The sequence below is a fragment of the Leptosomus discolor genome, chromosome 7 (genome assembly GCF_034619465.1).
Source record: "Leptosomus discolor isolate bLepDis1 chromosome 7, bLepDis1.hap2, whole genome shotgun sequence".
NCBI classification, from domain to species: Eukaryota; Metazoa; Chordata; class Aves; order Leptosomiformes; family Leptosomidae; genus Leptosomus; species Leptosomus discolor.
Window position 1 is genome coordinate 12,791,247 of NC_141397.1, and position 18,270 is coordinate 12,809,516.

An 18,270-nucleotide genomic window follows, 5' to 3' on the forward strand; every position below is an offset into this window, starting at 1 on the left:
TTTAAAGTACAATATTGGCTAGGACGAGAGAAGACCTAACTCATTACACCAAGTGTAAGGTCAATCACAAAGCTTCCAAAATCTGAAAGAATCCTTCTCTGAAGGCATCCTGCATCCTATGAATTATATGACTTGGTTAAAACCAGTATTTCATGGCTATTTTCCTCCTAGCTAATACAACTGCAGTTACCTTTGTTTATATAAACAATCATTTTTGTACGTTTTTCTGTATCAGTACCTTCTTCTGTACTTAATACAGAAGGAAGAGAACCAATAGCAGAGTTCTTCATGGCATGTATCCAAGAGTCACACACACACACACTTCTACTACCAGACACTGATTTATTGATTTATTTATACAGTGAACACACTTAAGTTGTTGGCATACTTCCATCCTACCATTCCTTACTTTCATTACACAAAGTTATAGGCAGAACATGATCAGCACAGTTTCAGCCACACTCATCCAGGAGGATGAAAACCAGGCTACTAAACTCAGCTCCCTCTCCCTATTTTTCTGTTTTTAAGAGACTCCAATTCATGCACACTAAATGATTCCAACCAACAACCCGATTTATATTCATAATTTTATGTTGTCTGTCTTTTCAGCAGCATTTGCAAAGTCACTATCATGACCTTGAACTTGCTGGTGAAGTCTTTGGTTTTCTGAAGCATACAACAGGTCACCATCCATTCTTCTCTCTGGGATTATGAGATACTTCTCCTTTATCAGTTAAATAAAATGCATGTGAAGATAATAAATATGTTATCTTGTCAAATCCAGCTTCGAATCTTTCTTCCTTAGCACAGTTTATCTAAAGGTCTCACAGATTACCATTATCAGTGGTGACAGATGGGCCAGTTGGATACACTGACAATATGAAGGTTTTAGTTCCCCTTTATCTCATGGAAACGTCAATGTTTATAGTTGTGTGATATGGCTATGCTGTGATGTCACGTGAAAAACTTGCAGTAGGATATGGCAGGTTTAGATTTGAGAGGCAGGAATTACCTAACATGACCTCTGACCACTGCCACTAAGAGTAGAAACATGATCATTCAAAACCCAGGAGAACATTCAACCTTGGGGGAATACAGGCAGAAACCCTACAAAAGCAGCTGTCTCCTGAGGGAAGACCGCATGACCCTGCAACATCAGAGCTCTCGTAAGTTCTTTCAAGGAAGGGCCTGGAGTCAGCAGATGGAATAGTGCAAGTTCATCATCTGAACAGAATCCAGTACCAGCTGCGATGAAATGGAAACACTTTCAACATGAGTAAGCAGCTGTACTGGGTCAAGGGCCTGACAACCTCATGTGCCACAACAGCGATTTGCTGAAGTGAAGACCTGACATTTGTTTTTCCAGTCAAAGGTCGAAAGTAACAAACCAGGTGAGTAAAGATGAAAGGGGCAAAAAGCTGCAGGAAAAAGTATGAACAAGGAAGCATCCAATTACAAAGTACTCTGCCTCATTACAGAGTTGAGAAGAACAGGGCGATATCAAGGTGCACTCTCATCGTTTTGTGCCCACCATAAAGGGGAAAGGGACTTAGGTAGTGAAAAAGGTAAAAATTCTCCAGTTTTAAAGAATAACATATGTAACACAAGATGTAAGTAACTTTACAAGTTCAATGTATCTAATAAAAAGCTACCTGTAAAGCATATCTATATCAAAACTAATTTGGGTTTTATTTGCCCAGTAAACAAATGCCTGGATTTCATTAATGGCAACCATGCTTGCATGTTTTCATCTGAATTGAAATGGGATGAGATTTCTGAGAATCCAAAGACAAGTCAATTTGTCCCATTGAGTGAGAATGACTGTCCCTACATTTTATTTGTCCAATTGTCTTAACGTTGTTATTTTTAACCAATGATTCTGTATTAACACCCATGGCTTATTAATAAATATTAAACATCTCTGGCCTTGGCTATCTACATTTCTATACATGTGTACTTTCTATATTTGTAGCACACACATATAGAAAACCACGATACACTAACCCCCCCCCCCCGATACACTAACACACCCCCCCCCCACCCCCCACCCCACCCCCCCCCCGATACACTAAAAAAAAACCCTGGAAGCCAAGTCTGCTAAAAATCCTTGAGTACTCATTCTTTCCAATGCAAAACAGATAATTATTTTTGCTGTTTCTTTTCATCCAGGAGAGAGATTAGCTTTGCATCTTCTGCATAGTTAATGGTCTTCAACAGGCCCCTTTAAAAGGAGATTAATCAAACTTTCTGAAAGCCCAGATAAATTAAATTTATTTCCCATTTATTTATTGGTGGACTGCCTAATAATTGTAACATAGAAACAGCATGGTTTTTTCTCGCCTAAGATGCTGTTTAGTTTATCTCAATCTGCAATCATGTTTCTCTCTAGTCTTGTCAAAATGAGGCTTAACTGGTGTTTGTTCCAGATCAGGAGCATTTGTTAAAGATGCAAAAGAAACACTTTCAAACAAGCACAAACCAGAAAATAATTTTCAACAAAAACATCCTTGTCCCTAAAATCTGTCTTTAAAAATTACTAACAAAGACTATAAAAATGCACATAATTATATTTGGAATTTCTATATAGATAATTTCCCGACATTTTTATTCCCCAGGCTTTATAGTCCAACTCAGTAATAATTTTTAGCTTCCTTTCTATTTTGAATATGAGCAGAGCAGTACTGGTTTTCCAGCTGTTACTAATCATCTTGCCGCATCAATATAAAAAGCTTCTCCTCAGGCCATTCTGCTTTGCAGCCTGTCTTCCAGAGAGCCAACTGCTAATCAGAAGGGCAGTATCGCGTGGGTTCCAGAGATGATTCTTTAAGTTATCTCCCAAAGCTCTGCAGTATTGCTATCATCATTCTCTCTCATGCCTTTTGTAAGACAGATGGCAAAACGATGTCATCTGATTATAGTTTGGAGGCTTTCAGAGCAACTGTGAAGCTAAAATTAATCCTAGCTCAACTTGTAAGAGGGCAATTAAAGTAAAATTATCTCAGCAAACTCCAGCAGGAATTGAGAGTATATCTAAAAAGCAAATTTCCTTTTGAAATTTGGCTTTACATAAAAAAGTCATGTACTTTAAATATTAGTTAAATGGCCATGAAAGTATTCTTTATTTATCCTTCAAAACCCAATCTGTAAGCTATATGCCACCACGTTCCTATTGCTACCTCACCTTTTAAAAGGTGCTGCATTAAACTGAGATGATACGGCAGGAAGCAGCCCTCTTTTCCAGTGAGCGTGTCACTGTATGCGTTCAAAGTGCGATGCTGCACACCAGCTTGTTTTGACCTGTGTATGTGAGTGTGTGCGCATCCAAGTGGTACTCTCATCCAGTCTCCTCAACATATACAATGTCTGGAGCTTAAGTACCCCCATCAGTTCTGTGCTATCTATACAACCTTTGCATGTAAGCTTTTAAGTCATTAATAACTATGATAAATATCACCATTAGTTACAAAATAAATGCAGACAAGAGACATTCTCGGATTTATGAAAGTTTCTGGATGCATTTCATTAATAAAAGTGTCACTACCTCACAGAAATTTACACTAACAAGAGACAGCGTTGTAATGCAAACCATGAACAGTATAATCAATCACCAAATGGTAAAGCATCTTACATTGAAATGTCGAGTTAACTTCTATCCTGACATAGGCCTATTGTAGCTCACAGTCTAGTTTTACAGTGGTTTTCTGACTAACTACACAGATTTCTGGGCAACAATAAGAACCCTCCATAAAACACACCATCCTTCATCAGAATTTGATTTTAAAGCAAAATGACCTTACTGCTCACAACTATCATAATAACTCCCACAAATGATATTTACTCAACCACTACACAGCAAGTGGGATACTATTCCAAATGAATTCCTGAATTAGGACATCTGCATTATAGGACATAACCAAAAAATTGCATCACATTTTACTACTGTTCATTTTTCTTGGAAATATTTGTTACATAAAATATTTTATATACAATGAACAATCCACTGTCAAATTTAATCTTTAAAAATATCAAAAATGCATTTGGCAAATCTGAAGGCAGAACATACACAAAATTCACAGCTCAAATGTTTCTAAGGAGAAAGGCTTTAGTACAAAGCATGCCACTTACTTTCCATCTGTGTCTGATGCAGCTGCATAGTGCAGAGGTGTACAACCCCTCTCATCAAGGTCATTCACACTAGCTCCAGATCCCACAAGGGCAAACAGGCACTGATAATTACAATTGGCAGCAGCATAATGGAGTGGAGTTCTTTAGTACACATTTAAATAAAAAGTACAATGGTAAATAACAGCAAAATAATATTATAGAGACAAAAAAAGCAAAATAAAATGAAACTTAAATCATCATTACATTTTTTAACAAATATTTGTGGTGAACAACGCATCACTACAATAAAATAGGGCCATTTTCTAGGGGCCATTTAATAATGCAGAACAATATCTAGGGGATCTATTTGCCAGCCAAAATATGCACAAACTTTTTTGTAAATGGAAGCTTTACATGAATTTTCTTGTGTAGTCAGAAATATTATCTTTAGTCAAGTAATTTCAAGCCACATGGAAAAATATGGACAAATATAAGAACTGCACAGGAACTAAACAAGGTCAAAATAAAATACAATTAACAAGTAGATGTTTTTGACAAACAGATAAGAATTTTGCCTGAGGCGCAAGCATTGTTTATTTTTAACCATACTAACATAGCAGAGGCATTGTTAAAGAAAACTTTTAAAAATATACCTTGCCTTCTTATAACGAAACTGTGAAATATTAGTACTGATGTATAATCTCAGAGGAAACTTATTCCAGCTTCAAATACATAAACAATTCTCTAAATAAACCACTTCAGATAAAATTTCAAAAGCACCAAGATGACTCAGAATTCCATTTTCTATTTTTAAAAAGAGATTGCTACTATAAATATCTCAATTTTGAGGAGACAGTCAGGCAGTTCAAAGTGTCCTACCACTTCTCTCTCCCTTAAAATTACTTTTTCCCATTTCTCTCCATTTTTAACGATTTTAATCTCCTCCCTCTCCTGAAATAATTGCTCTATATAACATGCACATTAAACCAAAACCCAAACCAAACTAACAAAAAGCCAACTTTCAATAACAAAAGTTGTGACAGATAGTTGTTCCTTTCTCAGGAAAGAACAGAGCTTTGTATCTATAACATTCTCAAGTCCTACTCCCGCCATTCACATCCTGGAAAACTATACTTTCCATGATGTGATGTGAGATTTTACACAAGTACTAATCATGCCATCTAAACTTAAATAATCCCATACTAAAAATAAAAAATAATGTCATTCCGAAAGAGTTCAGAGCATGAACAAGGAAATAGAAAGAGATGGATCTAATGAAAGAAAAAAGATAAAGCACTTAGAATAAAATAACGAATTTTAAAATAAAATCTTAGCAACAGATTTATAGGTTTGACTAATCCATTATTTGGAAAACATCACTAATGTCCTTGGAGAGATCAATTTACTCATTAGATCCATGTCGTAAGCAAAAAAGACTCATAAACATTACAGCTAAATATGGAACTCAATCTTTAAAAACAAGAGTAAACACCTACTTAGCAAAACACAATAAAAGAGGTTTGTAACTTTTGATAACATATGCTGAAGCATAGTTTATTAGAGATGCTGTATCTTAAAAACCATTTAAACTGGAGCACACAGACTTGCCCACATAGCAATATGTAATACTTTTAACAGCCTTTTACAAAATACACAAATCTAGAACATCTTACCTCCCAAATCTGTCCTTTTTGTTGAAGTCTGCACCAGTATTTAGAAGAAGATTTAGGCACTCCAAATTCCTATTAAATTAATGCAGTATTACTTGTGACTGCAAATTTTATTTCCTTAATATTGGCCTCTGCAAATATCAGAACTGCTACACATATACATCTCGTACTTTATTTATTTGAACTGAACTATCATATGAAAATTTTGATAAATATATTTTTAGATGTAAATTAGATTTCATAATTGCAGGAAAAAAATCAGGAAAGAATAAAAATTATTTCAAGTCCGTGTATAGAAATTTTATTGATATCAAATAGCATGCATAAAAGCACATAAGGATTAACTTAATTTAATAGAAATTTCAATTCTTTAAAGCAAACAAACAATAACACCTGCATGTCACATGCTTTTTGCTAACAGGATTCCAACACAGAGTCAAGTTTTTTTAATGTATATTTTTTAAGGCCAAATTAAGTTGCAACATAAATATTTTACTTTTTAGTGCAATTCATTTTTAACACAATATGATAATTATAACAGATGTACAATACTGCTTATAGTTTAAACACTATCTTAGTAACTTTCCTAAACTGGAGATGAATGAGGGAATGTGTCACAAATTATGTGTTTTTATATGAAAAGAGAGCATTTTAACCTTAATCATTTGCAACAAGGACGTATCTTTTGACTTAGAATGATTACTTAACAGTATTACTTAAACAACATTGAAACAGAAAAATGAAAATATCAATATCATGGAGTTCTTGTGTCCCACAAAGTGTATCATGAAATTTATTACCCAATTCTTCCAGGCAATTTTGAGTAGCTGCTATAGAAAACCTACAATACAATAACAATAATCAATACGGATCACAACTCAAGTGATGAGCAAGTAGTTCTGACTACTTCATCCACCTAAACTCTGGAACTTCATTATGGCTTTTAATTTAGTTAGATTGATCTTTTCTTTATGGATACGGTAAAAACACATTTCCTAAATTTGCTGTTCTCCACCTCATGTCCTACAGTGATCTTAGCTGGGCATGCCATCTTTGAATGCTGTCAATTCTAAAAATTATATCATCATCCATGGGAATTTAAAATAAAATTCAGTTCATCCCCAAGCACAAACCTAAGGTAAGGCTGATGATACTTGGACACTGTACTCCAATAATTACTTATTGAGCGGAATATTTAATTTTTATTGTCTGTAGATAGAATCCATCTCGAAATTATTTTCATGTTTACGTAAATTCCAAGGGGAGAGGGCAGGAAAAGAACAGAGAGGAAATAATAAAAAAGAACCAATGATCAGCAACTGAAAAAAGACCACTAAAGTTGAAAGCATGAATGCTTTTTTACATACCCTCCAGCTGCAGCTGCATGAAGGCAAGTCCTGCCAAAGTCATCTGGTGTGTCAATGTCAAAACCTACAAATCAAGTATTTTGTAAAATCATTACCTAACACAACCTTCCACAAAACTGCTCTCATCTGCTCTTAAGAGAAATGCTTGCTAAGCAAACTTAACAGCTATTTGCAAAAAAGCACTTAAGCACTGAAAATTTACTTAATTCGAAACACATTCTAGCTATTCATATTTTGAAAAACAGGTGTTCAAGTAAAACTGAAAGGGACAAGGTAAGAGACAATTAGCCGCACTGAGGCAAGAAGCTATATTCTTTCCTATTGTATTTGCCTGCTAACATTTCTGTGTAATTTAGTATTGAATATAAAATATATGAAGGTAATATGAAAATTTAAGAATATCCTAGAATTCATCAGTGTTACGCAGATTTATTGTGTGTTTTTGTGTTTTGTTTGGGTGGTTTGGTTTTTTTTAATAAACAAGATGTCAGCATTACCAAATCCAGAAGCTACTTAAATTTCATCCTTGAGTTTAGCTCTTTAGTCTCAAAGAAAACTTTGTTAAGATGTTACTTACAGAGAAGCCCTTTAGAGAACATTGTAGTTTTCTCTTCCCAAAATGTGTGAACTGTGGAACTTCAAATGAGATCACAAACTTTTAACTGTGCAATTCCATCTCTAACCATATACTTTGACATGAAGTTTACTATTTAAATCAGGTTTCAAAGTTACATTTTTGGTTTGAGAAAACTACTGTATTCTCCTAAAAGTCCTGCTCTTGTGCAACAAAACTTATTCATCAAATCTCCAGGTTTGGTACTTTTGCCTGGGAATGCAATTTCCGCGCCCCCGGCCCCTTTTAAGAATTGTTCAACAATGATAAAACAGGGAACAGCACAGGATGTGTTATTCAAGAGTATTACTATTCAAGACTGTTTTCCTACTCCATATCCCCTAAAACATAGCTTTTGTATGCGCTACTACGTTGTCCTCCCATTTCAATAGGCAGTGATACATAGCAAACAATTTAAGACAGTTTACCCATCTGATTTGAAAACCAGTCGCTGATGCCTTTCCACATCCCTAAGTTCCTTGTCTAACACCACTAACTACTTAGATGTCATTCAGTACTGGGACAAGGCAGATTGAGGATTTTTTTTTTTTAAGTCCTGGACATGAATATTAATGAATTCAAACAACAGAAATTTGTAATTTACATAAATGAGACTTTCTCCCAAAACCAAAAGGGCCCATAGTTTGCAGATACCAATCCCCACACCAAGAACATGTACTAATAAGCTGTTGGCAGTATCTAGCCTTTCCAGTCTGAATCAGACTGAACATACTCTTCAAGTCCTTATCTGCTCCAGGCTAGATTTACATCCAAGTTTGCTCATGTAAAAGTCACAGAAACCACTTTCAAGGCTTCCACAGGGATTCCTTTGCCATACTGAATCCCCAGTAAGGGCATGGCCAGCACAGCACCATGTGCAGAAAGGAGAAAGAGCCAGAGTATTCCTCATTTTGAACACATCCAATTGAAATATAGTCAACTATAGGACTAGCAGACAATATAAAGCTGGGGAAGAAACTTCTTATTCTTCCTTTTCCCCAACCCTCTGCCCCCAGTTTTCTTTTTTCAAAAAACATGAAGTGCCTTTAGATTAACATAGAACCATTTAGTTTCTTCTTCTTCTGTTCTGGAAGCTTCCATAGTCCTTCAGACAAATCTACTTTCTCAGAATTGCAATGGTTCAAAGAGCTCAGAATTCACACTCGAGCAGACTCTGGACAACAAGGGAAGTAATACTCTTAGAACCCTCCACAGCTTCAGGGAGGCATCAAACAATGAAAGCAAAGCCCAGTTTGGGTTGCATATAATTAATAATAAATCACAAATGCAACAGTTTCTTAATGCAGCAGTAGTCCACAGAGTCTTCAGAGGTATTAAATGCCTGCTACAGGAACAGACAGGAATAGCCCAAGCTGTATTAAGCTAAAGACATCACAGAAGGGAAATGGAGGATGCTCCATGAAGTCATTTAAGAGAATGAGTCTTTCTCCTGGAAGTTGCATTATGGTCTGAACCACTCATTCCACCTCTACAGCCAACTTAAAAACACACAAATGCAATATAAAAAAAGTTATAGGTGCATTATTTCAATTTGCATGACCTTTTTTTTTAAAAAAATTACTTCTGTAAAAGTTTGCACTAACTACGGACTGTCCATTAAAAAAAACAAGCACTGGCCCCAGGCTACTAGTAAACTATGAAGATTTTTATGTATTACTAAATTAAGACTTAATTAAAAGCTGTTCTGTGGAATAAAAAACAAAGTACAAAGTGGCTATAAGATTTTTAAAGAGTATCCTACCTGATGAGAGGAGCTTTCTGCAGCAGTCTGAAAATCCACTTAATGCTGCCAAATGGAGAGGAAACATCCCATGTATACCCCGCCTAAGATACACCATAATCAGGTATCACAGTTTCATTACAATTAAAATAAAACAAACACAATTGTGCGCCAATGTGCATGTGCATGGCGGGTTCAGCAAACCACCACCTAATTAGAATACTAAGTCTTAGGAAAACTTCACATATTAAATGCTTCCTTAGAAGCCAGCAGCATGCATTAAGTCAGTGCAACAGCCTGTTAAAACTTAAAGCGCTTTTACTTCAAATACATTTGAGAAAAATCTACTTCTCTTTCTTTTTGTGCAAACTGCAATGTACTGAGTAGCTACTTAAAAGTACAATCAGGGTAACACATTAAGTATTTCCTATTTCAAGTTGAAGATGACATTAAAAAAAAATCATACTAGTGTTGTTAATCTAACAAACAAATTTCTAAATTCTCTCAGCTTGCATTCATGCCAGTAAAGTTACCTACTTTGCAGTGTCAGCACCACTCGTAATCAGAGTGTTGATTAATAGCTCATGGCCGTATCTAGCTGCTATGTGCAAAGGAGTATTTCCATTCTTATCTTCACAGTCTATTTCAGCTCCTATAATAAAAAGTAATTACTAAGTAAGAATATACATAGGCATACAGATACTTTTGTTAGAAAACCAGCACTGATCATAATTTAAAGCAGTATTAATCATTGTCCATGAATGAGTACTTTGGATTTAAAATCTATACAGCTTTCAGTAGTATTTAGAATCAATAATAAACAAAATAGAGAGAAGTGTTTTATTATGTAACCGTATGGGGAAAAAACTTTCTGCAACCTGGGTTATGGAAAAGAAATTAATATATTTTCCTACATTCTGAAAAATAAATGGTTCTTCAATGTTCTTCAATATCAAACTTCATAAACAGATATGCCAGACTCCACCATTAACCAAACTACTATGAAAAAAATTTCAGTACATTGTTACCAATATAAGAGAAGGAAAATATTTGTAGTAGTGGTAAGCTGATGACAAAACTGCTCCCTCCCCTTTTTACCATTTTGAATGATGGTTTGAGATCTTGAAAATCTACCATGGATCGCTGTCATGTGCAAAGGTGTTTTCCCATCTTTACTCTGGAAAAGAAAAAAACCAAAACCCACCGTTTACTTATGGCCAGCAACAGTAATCCACCAGAACTGAACAAAAAAAACAAACCAACCAGAAAAAGCACATTCTTTTACTTTCTTCTTTCCCCTCTATACCCTCCTTAAATTGTTTCTGTGCGCTTCTGCAAGACAGATGCTGGCAGTGACAACTCAGAATGACATGGCAAGCTTTTCAAAAGAGCGGCTCTTAATCAGCCTTGCAGCCGTGAGTGACAACTCAGCGATGCCTACTCACTCACAGTTACGCTTTTATGATAATCACTCTCAAGAAGATGATGACAATGCACAACTTTAGCAACAAGCCTATGTCCAACTCTTCCCTTGCCCAAGTCTAGAACAAAACAATGCTTCTTTAAATTAAGTTTGATTCTTGGAAAAACCCCACTGTATTTACTATAGAGGTATACACATTACATTAGAAGACAACACAAAAAGCTCATGTGTTTCATGGAAATTTCTGTAAAATGGTATTTGTAAGCAATTTATTATAAGACACAAGTAATCCTAGGGTAGAACTGTTCAAGCATAATTGGTACCATACATTTGACACACATATCAAATGTGCACTTAAGTAATTTACTCAAAAATATCCTTCAAGTAGGCCAACAGTAATGCATAAAGGGATTTCAATTTTCAACACCATCTCAATGCACTTACAACCCCCTTTTTTTCTGTTATTATTATTTTAGGATGATTTTTTCCCCCCCGTACTTCATCATACGTAATGGGAAAGCCCTACTTTGTAGAAAAAAGTTCCCACAAATGCACACAGAAAACTTCAAACAAAACACAGAAAATAAAAAGAACACTTGGATGCACATGCATACCACATCTTCAAATTTTAAATGTTGGCTTTGAAGGGTATGAAATGTTCACAAAACATGAAGTCAAAAAAGACAAAGATGGTAGGGGGAACATACAAGATGAACATATATATTGAAATACCATGAACTGCTGTCATATGCAAAAGTGTCTTCCCATCTTTACTCTTCCTTTGAAACCAAATGGCAAAGCTTCTATGGATGTGTTACAGAAAAGAAAGCATGCTGGAGACCCCTTTAGACAGAGGTGGATGTGGAATTTTTAGTTGTGTCACTGCACAGAGCAGCATACACCACCTAGAACAATGCAGTTACAGGAAATGTCTTCTCAAGACCAAGATTGAAAGAAATAAAACACTTGATAGTGACAGCCAAGTTATCTCCAGATGTTTCACCTAGCAGATTTCTTTGACTGTAAATAATCCAAAAGACACATCCACATATCCGCAGCAGATGCAAAGAAACACAGAAAATAGTGTTGAAATCCACTTGAGGAATTCAACAATTGGTTTTACTTCTGCCATGGAGGCCTTAAGAAAAGGCCAAATAAACACATCAAAGTGATGACTTCCCCAAGCAATCTCTATGCTCTGATTTTCTTAAAAAGAAAATTTTCTTCTAATGTCTACCTTTCATCTTTCTCCCCATGGTTTAGTTCTACTCTCTTTATCCGATCATTAATATTATCTGTATCCAATTTTCGTCCTTTAAAACAATCGTTACACATCTGGTGTCTCTTTCTCCTTCTTTAAGCTGAAGGATCAATCAATTTAAAGAAAAAATGGTCATATAACAGAAGCTTAGCTGGAGTGAGTGAACAAAACCTGCTTTGGTAATTAACATTCTAAACTTTAAAAGGGGAAACTTTGAGAAAGTAAAGAAATAAATTAGTGAAGTAACAGACAGAAGAATTTAAGGGCTTAGATAAAGAAGCCTGCAGTCTCACTGGCTCAGATGTGCTAAATCTGTATCTCAAAGGAAGGCTAATGAAGAGAAAGGAGACGGAGCAGAAAAAAGTAGATCCAAGTCTCACTAAGCACACTAATAAAGTACCTTAGAAGGACACAAGACTAAGGTAAGGTGACAGTATTACAAACTAAGGAGTGGTCAAGAGGTCAAGTGAGAACACTCACAAGACAACACGAGTAAGATCTTGCAAAGGACAGCAAAATAAGCTACAAAATTTTCCAGTTGTAAATGAAAAACCACAGTACAATCAATAACATAGTTTTAGATTTACTCTGCTCAAATTTGCTTAAAAATGCACTTAATGTAGATTTCCAGGACAATGGATTTGATTATCCACAGTGCCTCTCCAGTGTAACAATCTCACGTTCCTTCGCAACCCAGGAATAACATAACATGCAATTGTCTATCAACATATAGACACAGAACAGGTATAAAACTAAATGAAGGTGGTAATTTCCATGTTGAAGCTGAACTGCTAGGTATAGGACTGCACTCAAAATTCCCTTCTTAGACATTGTCACTAGGGAAGGATATACAGAATCACAACCGGTAGCCAGGAGTTCTTTAAGCAATGAAACAACAAGGCTCTATTTATTGAGCAAGGAACTGTTTCCTGAGATGCCAGGAGGTAACTGCATAAGCAAGGAAGTTATCTTCAAAACTTTTGCTTTAATTTCCTTTTTTCATGCCTTTAAGGTCTTCTATCTAAATATTAAGTTAACTTAATATTTATTAATATTTAACAGCTGTCCAATTTTACGAGATCAGATAGGATCAGAGCTCTTGCTAGAACAGCCATGGGCTAATGACAACTTTTGTCACCTTCACTGAAACTCAATTAAGTGTGGTAATAGGAAAGAAATCACCCAAGTCTCCTCTGTCACTAGAGACAACGTATCATCAAAACACTTAAGATCATACGAAATTTGCTAAGAACAGTAATTGCTATTAGACAGAAAGAATTAACACACAGCACAAGGTATTCTATCAAGTGATTACTCAGATATTAACTGTACTCAGACTACTGAGCTTTACTGAGGGTCAGGGGAAATCATGTGGGTCTATCATGTCACAGCATTCCTCCAAATGAAAACTGCCCCTAGCAACAATTCTTATGTTCAAGTATCACCAATGGAAGTAAAATACTTTTTCTATTTAGGTCACTGAATTTTCAAGCAGCAAGGGGCCCCATAAAACAATTAATACTGTCTCATTACGTACTCATTTGAATGTGTTCTTCCATGCATGGAAATCCTTAACAGTGAGGAGAGAGCGCTGCAGTAATGAGCAATACTTAACAGGATTCACTGTTCTACAGTACTATATGGACGCTGACAAGTCTACAAAAACAAGTATGAAATGATGTCCTCTGCCTACAGAGGTGATAAAAAGCATGTAACATACTTCTGCTGTTCCATTATCTTCTGCTACATATTCCCCTCTTGAGATGAGGCCAGCATCCACAAATATGCACAAGCACTCACCTGCACTCAAGAGTAAGAGCTCTCCCCACTAAGTCAGCCACAGCAGAAAGTGGTCTAACAGTACTGTCTAGTCTGCACCTAGATTACCATCCATACCCACTCTGCTACCTCTAAAACTGCAGAAACAGTTGCACATGGGAGGGAACTATTGAATCAGTTTAGACAAGCAATATATTTATAATGAAAAATAAATCTTATAACAATTGTAAGAACTTCTTTGAACTTCAGCCTCAGTATTGGAAACTGAACAAGCTTGGTTTCAATAAATACTTAGTAAGAACATTCTAAAAGCATCCCATTTTCACTCTACAGAATATTCTCAGCTATACAACATATTCTAAATCAATTTCCCTTTGCTACTTTTTAGGGATTTTTCTTCTGATTAAATGTAAGATTTATCCTTATAGGCCTTCCCAGGGAAGCAGAAGCTGACTTGGAAATTATTTTCTTTTGCCTGAGTTCTTACCCTTTTCAACAGTTCAAGTGGTAAGTTTTCATATACAAAGTAAGGCTGTTCACACCTTCAGGTGCAAACTCACAGACCAAATCCAGTCCTACTGGTATAAATCCACAGAAATGCTATTAACAGAATTATAATGGAGACATATGTTGGTGCAGAAACAGCATAAATGCTGTTTTCAAGCTATAATTACTTAAAATCCCTACACCACCCTACTTGCTTAATTTCACACTTAACAGTTTTGATACTAAATCCACACATTTTAATTACAGCCAACCTATAGCTAAAGCTACTAACCCTATCCACTGCAAAGACATTTTCTTCTGAAGCAGGCTAACTCCAGGAGCCAAATCTGTACTAAGCTCTTAAGACTTCAGCTGAAATTCTCAGCTCTCTGATATGCTTCATGCTGCATTGCCCAGCCCCACCAGTATCATACTCCAGAAAAAATGGTGTTCTCATTTCAGAGTAAGCTTAAGAGAGAACCTGCCCTAAAATGTTCTAAGGTTTTGTGGGGTTTTTTCAAGTTATAAGAACTGACAATCTATACTCTGGATCCCATGACTTAAAATTGAATGGGAAAGAAGGCAACAATACATCTCTCTGACGTTAAAACATCTTTTGTCACCTGCAAACAAAAGTTCATCCACATCATAAACTTCAAAGAATTCAGAAACTTTGCCAGTCACTTTGACGATATTAGCCATTCTTTGGACAATTTCTAAGGTTAGTGTCACAACTGACTAAATATAGTCAGTATCTACAGTGTATATCATACGTAAAACAATGATTCTTATTTTAAGTTCAAACAGAAAGATTATCATAACCTTTAAAAGTATTTAATTACCCTAATAGAATGTTCAAAGTTTTTAACTTTCATTCCTAATCTACAATTAAGGTGCATTTGAAAATGAATAGCCAAAAAACCCCAACCACCATTACTTGCTGCACATCCTTCTGAAATGAAGCCCTCCCGACTTCTTTCTTCTGCACCAGAAATATGCACCAAGTCAGGAACCCTTGCAACCCAGCATGTATGTAAAAGAGTAATTCTTTACTTGGCAATAGTTAACGTTTCTCTTTTGTTCTTATTTGTGTAAGTAACATACATACATCGGTACATTTAACATTGTGGGACTATTTTCATGACAGAACATACTTTATTGAGAAATGACATTTCAAGAACGTTGGACAGAAGTCAGCCCTGTAAGGCTAAACCCTCTGGGACATTATGCAGAGCAGAGAGCTGGCAACGAAAATAATTGGACTGCGACCCATGTACTTTAGGACAAGTTGGCAATAAACTCTGTAGCATAGCTCCTTACTTCTCCAGGGCACTTTCGTGATTAATTTTTCCACAACTGCATTTAAGTAAGTTTTCATTAAGTGAGCTGCACTTTTAAATATATGTAAAAGTGAGCAGAAACATACATCTAAGATTTTTCCACACCAAATCACTTATTCTTAAATTACTCCCAAATTTTCAGTGTGCTACAGATTTTGTACTAACGATAGATACAAAAATGTATTTTAGGACTAGTTAGCTGAAAATCAATGTGAATATCTTATATGAAGTGAGCCACAAACCCCACGAATTTCAACAGAAATGTTAGCTGTTCTAACATCCACTTCTTGTCCAGATTGTGCTGAAATCCAGACATAACTCTATTAAACATTTTTTTATTATTTTTTTTTTTTAAGAAATAAAAGGATAGATAATTCTCTTCCTACCACACGTAGGCAACAGTACAGGCAATTAGATATTTTGTAAGAGGAACACTTGGACTCATCATTCCATATATCTGTTTCCCACTTCCCCCAGCTTGAAACCTGTCAAGACACCACATACTGCCACCAAATATTTCTGAACAGAGCTAAGCTTTCATTACTAGAGTAAAAATCAACTTAATACAAACCAGGAAGTCTCACATATTTCTCTCACATCTCAAGACCTTATGCCACACACTTGAGAAGATAATAAAAGATACGGGTTATAGTTTGCTTTTCTGATTGTGTGCACTTACACTAAGACTGGATTCTAAGGAATATTCTTCAGCCAAAGACTTGTGACCAAGTAGAGATATGTAAAATATATACTGACTCTGCTTGCAAAGTTTTGCTGGAGTAGTTAAAAACACAGCTGTTTAAGACTTTCCATTGGCCTAATCTACTTACCTTTGTATTTTTAATACACCCTTCACAACTCTCCCTTATTAGTTAGATTTTAGGATCTAACATTACCAGCTCTTTAAGTGCTCCAGCAATTAGCCTGTTCATACACATTTCTCTGAAATATTCTTGATTTTGTTAATGCCGCTTGTTTAGAAAAAAAACATGTTCTTTTGCATTTTCCCATATGATTTGCTCTCACTCATATGGATAGACTAGTGAAGACAAGTTACATGGAATTCTGATGTTAAATATAATCAAGATTGATGAGACAGTACTGTCATCTTTCTTTACCCTTTTGGGCCATTTACTGCATCCCATTGAGGTTTTCCGATTCAGATAAAGTTCACTGAAGCAACACACTGGCTCATTTTTTATACGGTACTTTTCACAGAAGTACTCCATCAGTCACTGGAAACTTCTAAATGTTATCATAATGATTTTGAAAAATTACCTCTGATAAAGATGCACTGCATCTTTAAGTGTGAATGGACTCACCCACCTTCATATTTACATCTGCTCCGTTACAGACCAAAAGCTCTAAACACAATGCTCCATGTGTTGACGCAGCAGCAAAGTGCAAAGGCGTAAAACCCTTTTCATTCATTTGATTTACATTAGCACCGCAGTCTATGAGTTCATTCACTACAACATCTTGCCCATTGTAGCAAGCTACATGAAGAGGAGTATTTCCATAGGCATTTGGTTCATTCATCTATCAGAGAAAAAAAAAAAAGATTAGTTAGTAGACAAACACCTGTATTACTGCAACATTTAATTATTACAAAGAAAAAAATCTCATGTCATGAGAATTTCTTAATTTTGAATTTTGGAACGCTTCAAAACCAGAACTTAAAAGCAAGTTCTGGATGTAGTACTTTGATCTAGAAGCGTGTACCGGGGAGGAGTACAAATGCTTTACAAGTCAGCCAACCTCCTCCAATTGTCTCCACACCAGTTTCCTATACGCAGTATGCAACTTGACAGAACACATATACGGAAAAAAATGTCAACAGACACTACAGACTAAGCACAGCACAGGCCTCTCTCATTTTTCAACAGTATTTGTGGGTTTCCTTTTAAAAACGGAGGTCAAAGGGACTTTGCTTTGGGAGGGTGGGGGTGGGGTGGTACATAGAAGTAGAATTTGTTGTTATACAAAACATGATCCTGAATTCCGATCTACTCAAGATAGAACTTTGGCAGCATTCTGAAGCATTCTACTAAAATGTGATGCACAATGTAGTGTGTGTTCTTCCACAGTTTCACCATCTATTAATACACTTTCTACATGTACAGGTACATGTAGATTTATTTTGTAATAAAATAAATTGTAATTTATTTTTCATTGCAATATTAATATGGCCTTCCTTACTGTAGTATTGAAGTTTCTCACAATTTTTAGTATTTCCCAAAACTTAAATGGTGTAAGAAAGTCAGTAACACCTATATTTTACAAATAACTGAAGCAAAAGAGTTTTATCTTCCTGCAGTTCAAAAAGGATTGTTGGCAAAGCTCGGAACAGAATTCCTATTTCCTGAGTTCCAGTCAAATGAACTAAGAGTAAGAAATACCAAATGAACAAAAAACTTACTAAATACAAACTTATTTCCAAATAGTTGTGCAAAAACTGCAAGGCTCTGAAGTTACTTGGGGAATAA

General features: G+C 35.7%; 1 protein-coding gene across 5 annotated transcripts in view; it reads right to left on the minus strand.

Annotated features, from left to right (window-relative positions):
* Positions 1 to 18,270, minus strand: part of ANKRD28 (ankyrin repeat domain 28) — a 126,816-nt gene that overhangs the window by 19,616 nt on the left and 88,930 nt on the right. For all 5 annotated transcript variants that reach the window (XM_086468135.1, XM_086468137.1, XM_086468133.1 and 2 more), the window contains exons 8-14: positions 17,111 to 17,323; positions 10,594 to 10,672; positions 10,033 to 10,147; positions 9,517 to 9,599; positions 7,142 to 7,205; positions 5,778 to 5,846; positions 4,126 to 4,266 (exon numbers count right to left, since the gene is read on the minus strand). In XM_086468135.1, the coding sequence (XP_086324261.1) occupies positions 4,126 to 4,266; positions 5,778 to 5,846; positions 7,142 to 7,205; positions 9,517 to 9,599; positions 10,033 to 10,147; positions 10,594 to 10,672; positions 17,111 to 17,323 (764 nt within the window). The remainder of the gene's footprint in view (positions 1 to 4,125; positions 4,267 to 5,777; positions 5,847 to 7,141; positions 7,206 to 9,516; positions 9,600 to 10,032; positions 10,148 to 10,593; positions 10,673 to 17,110; positions 17,324 to 18,270) is intronic.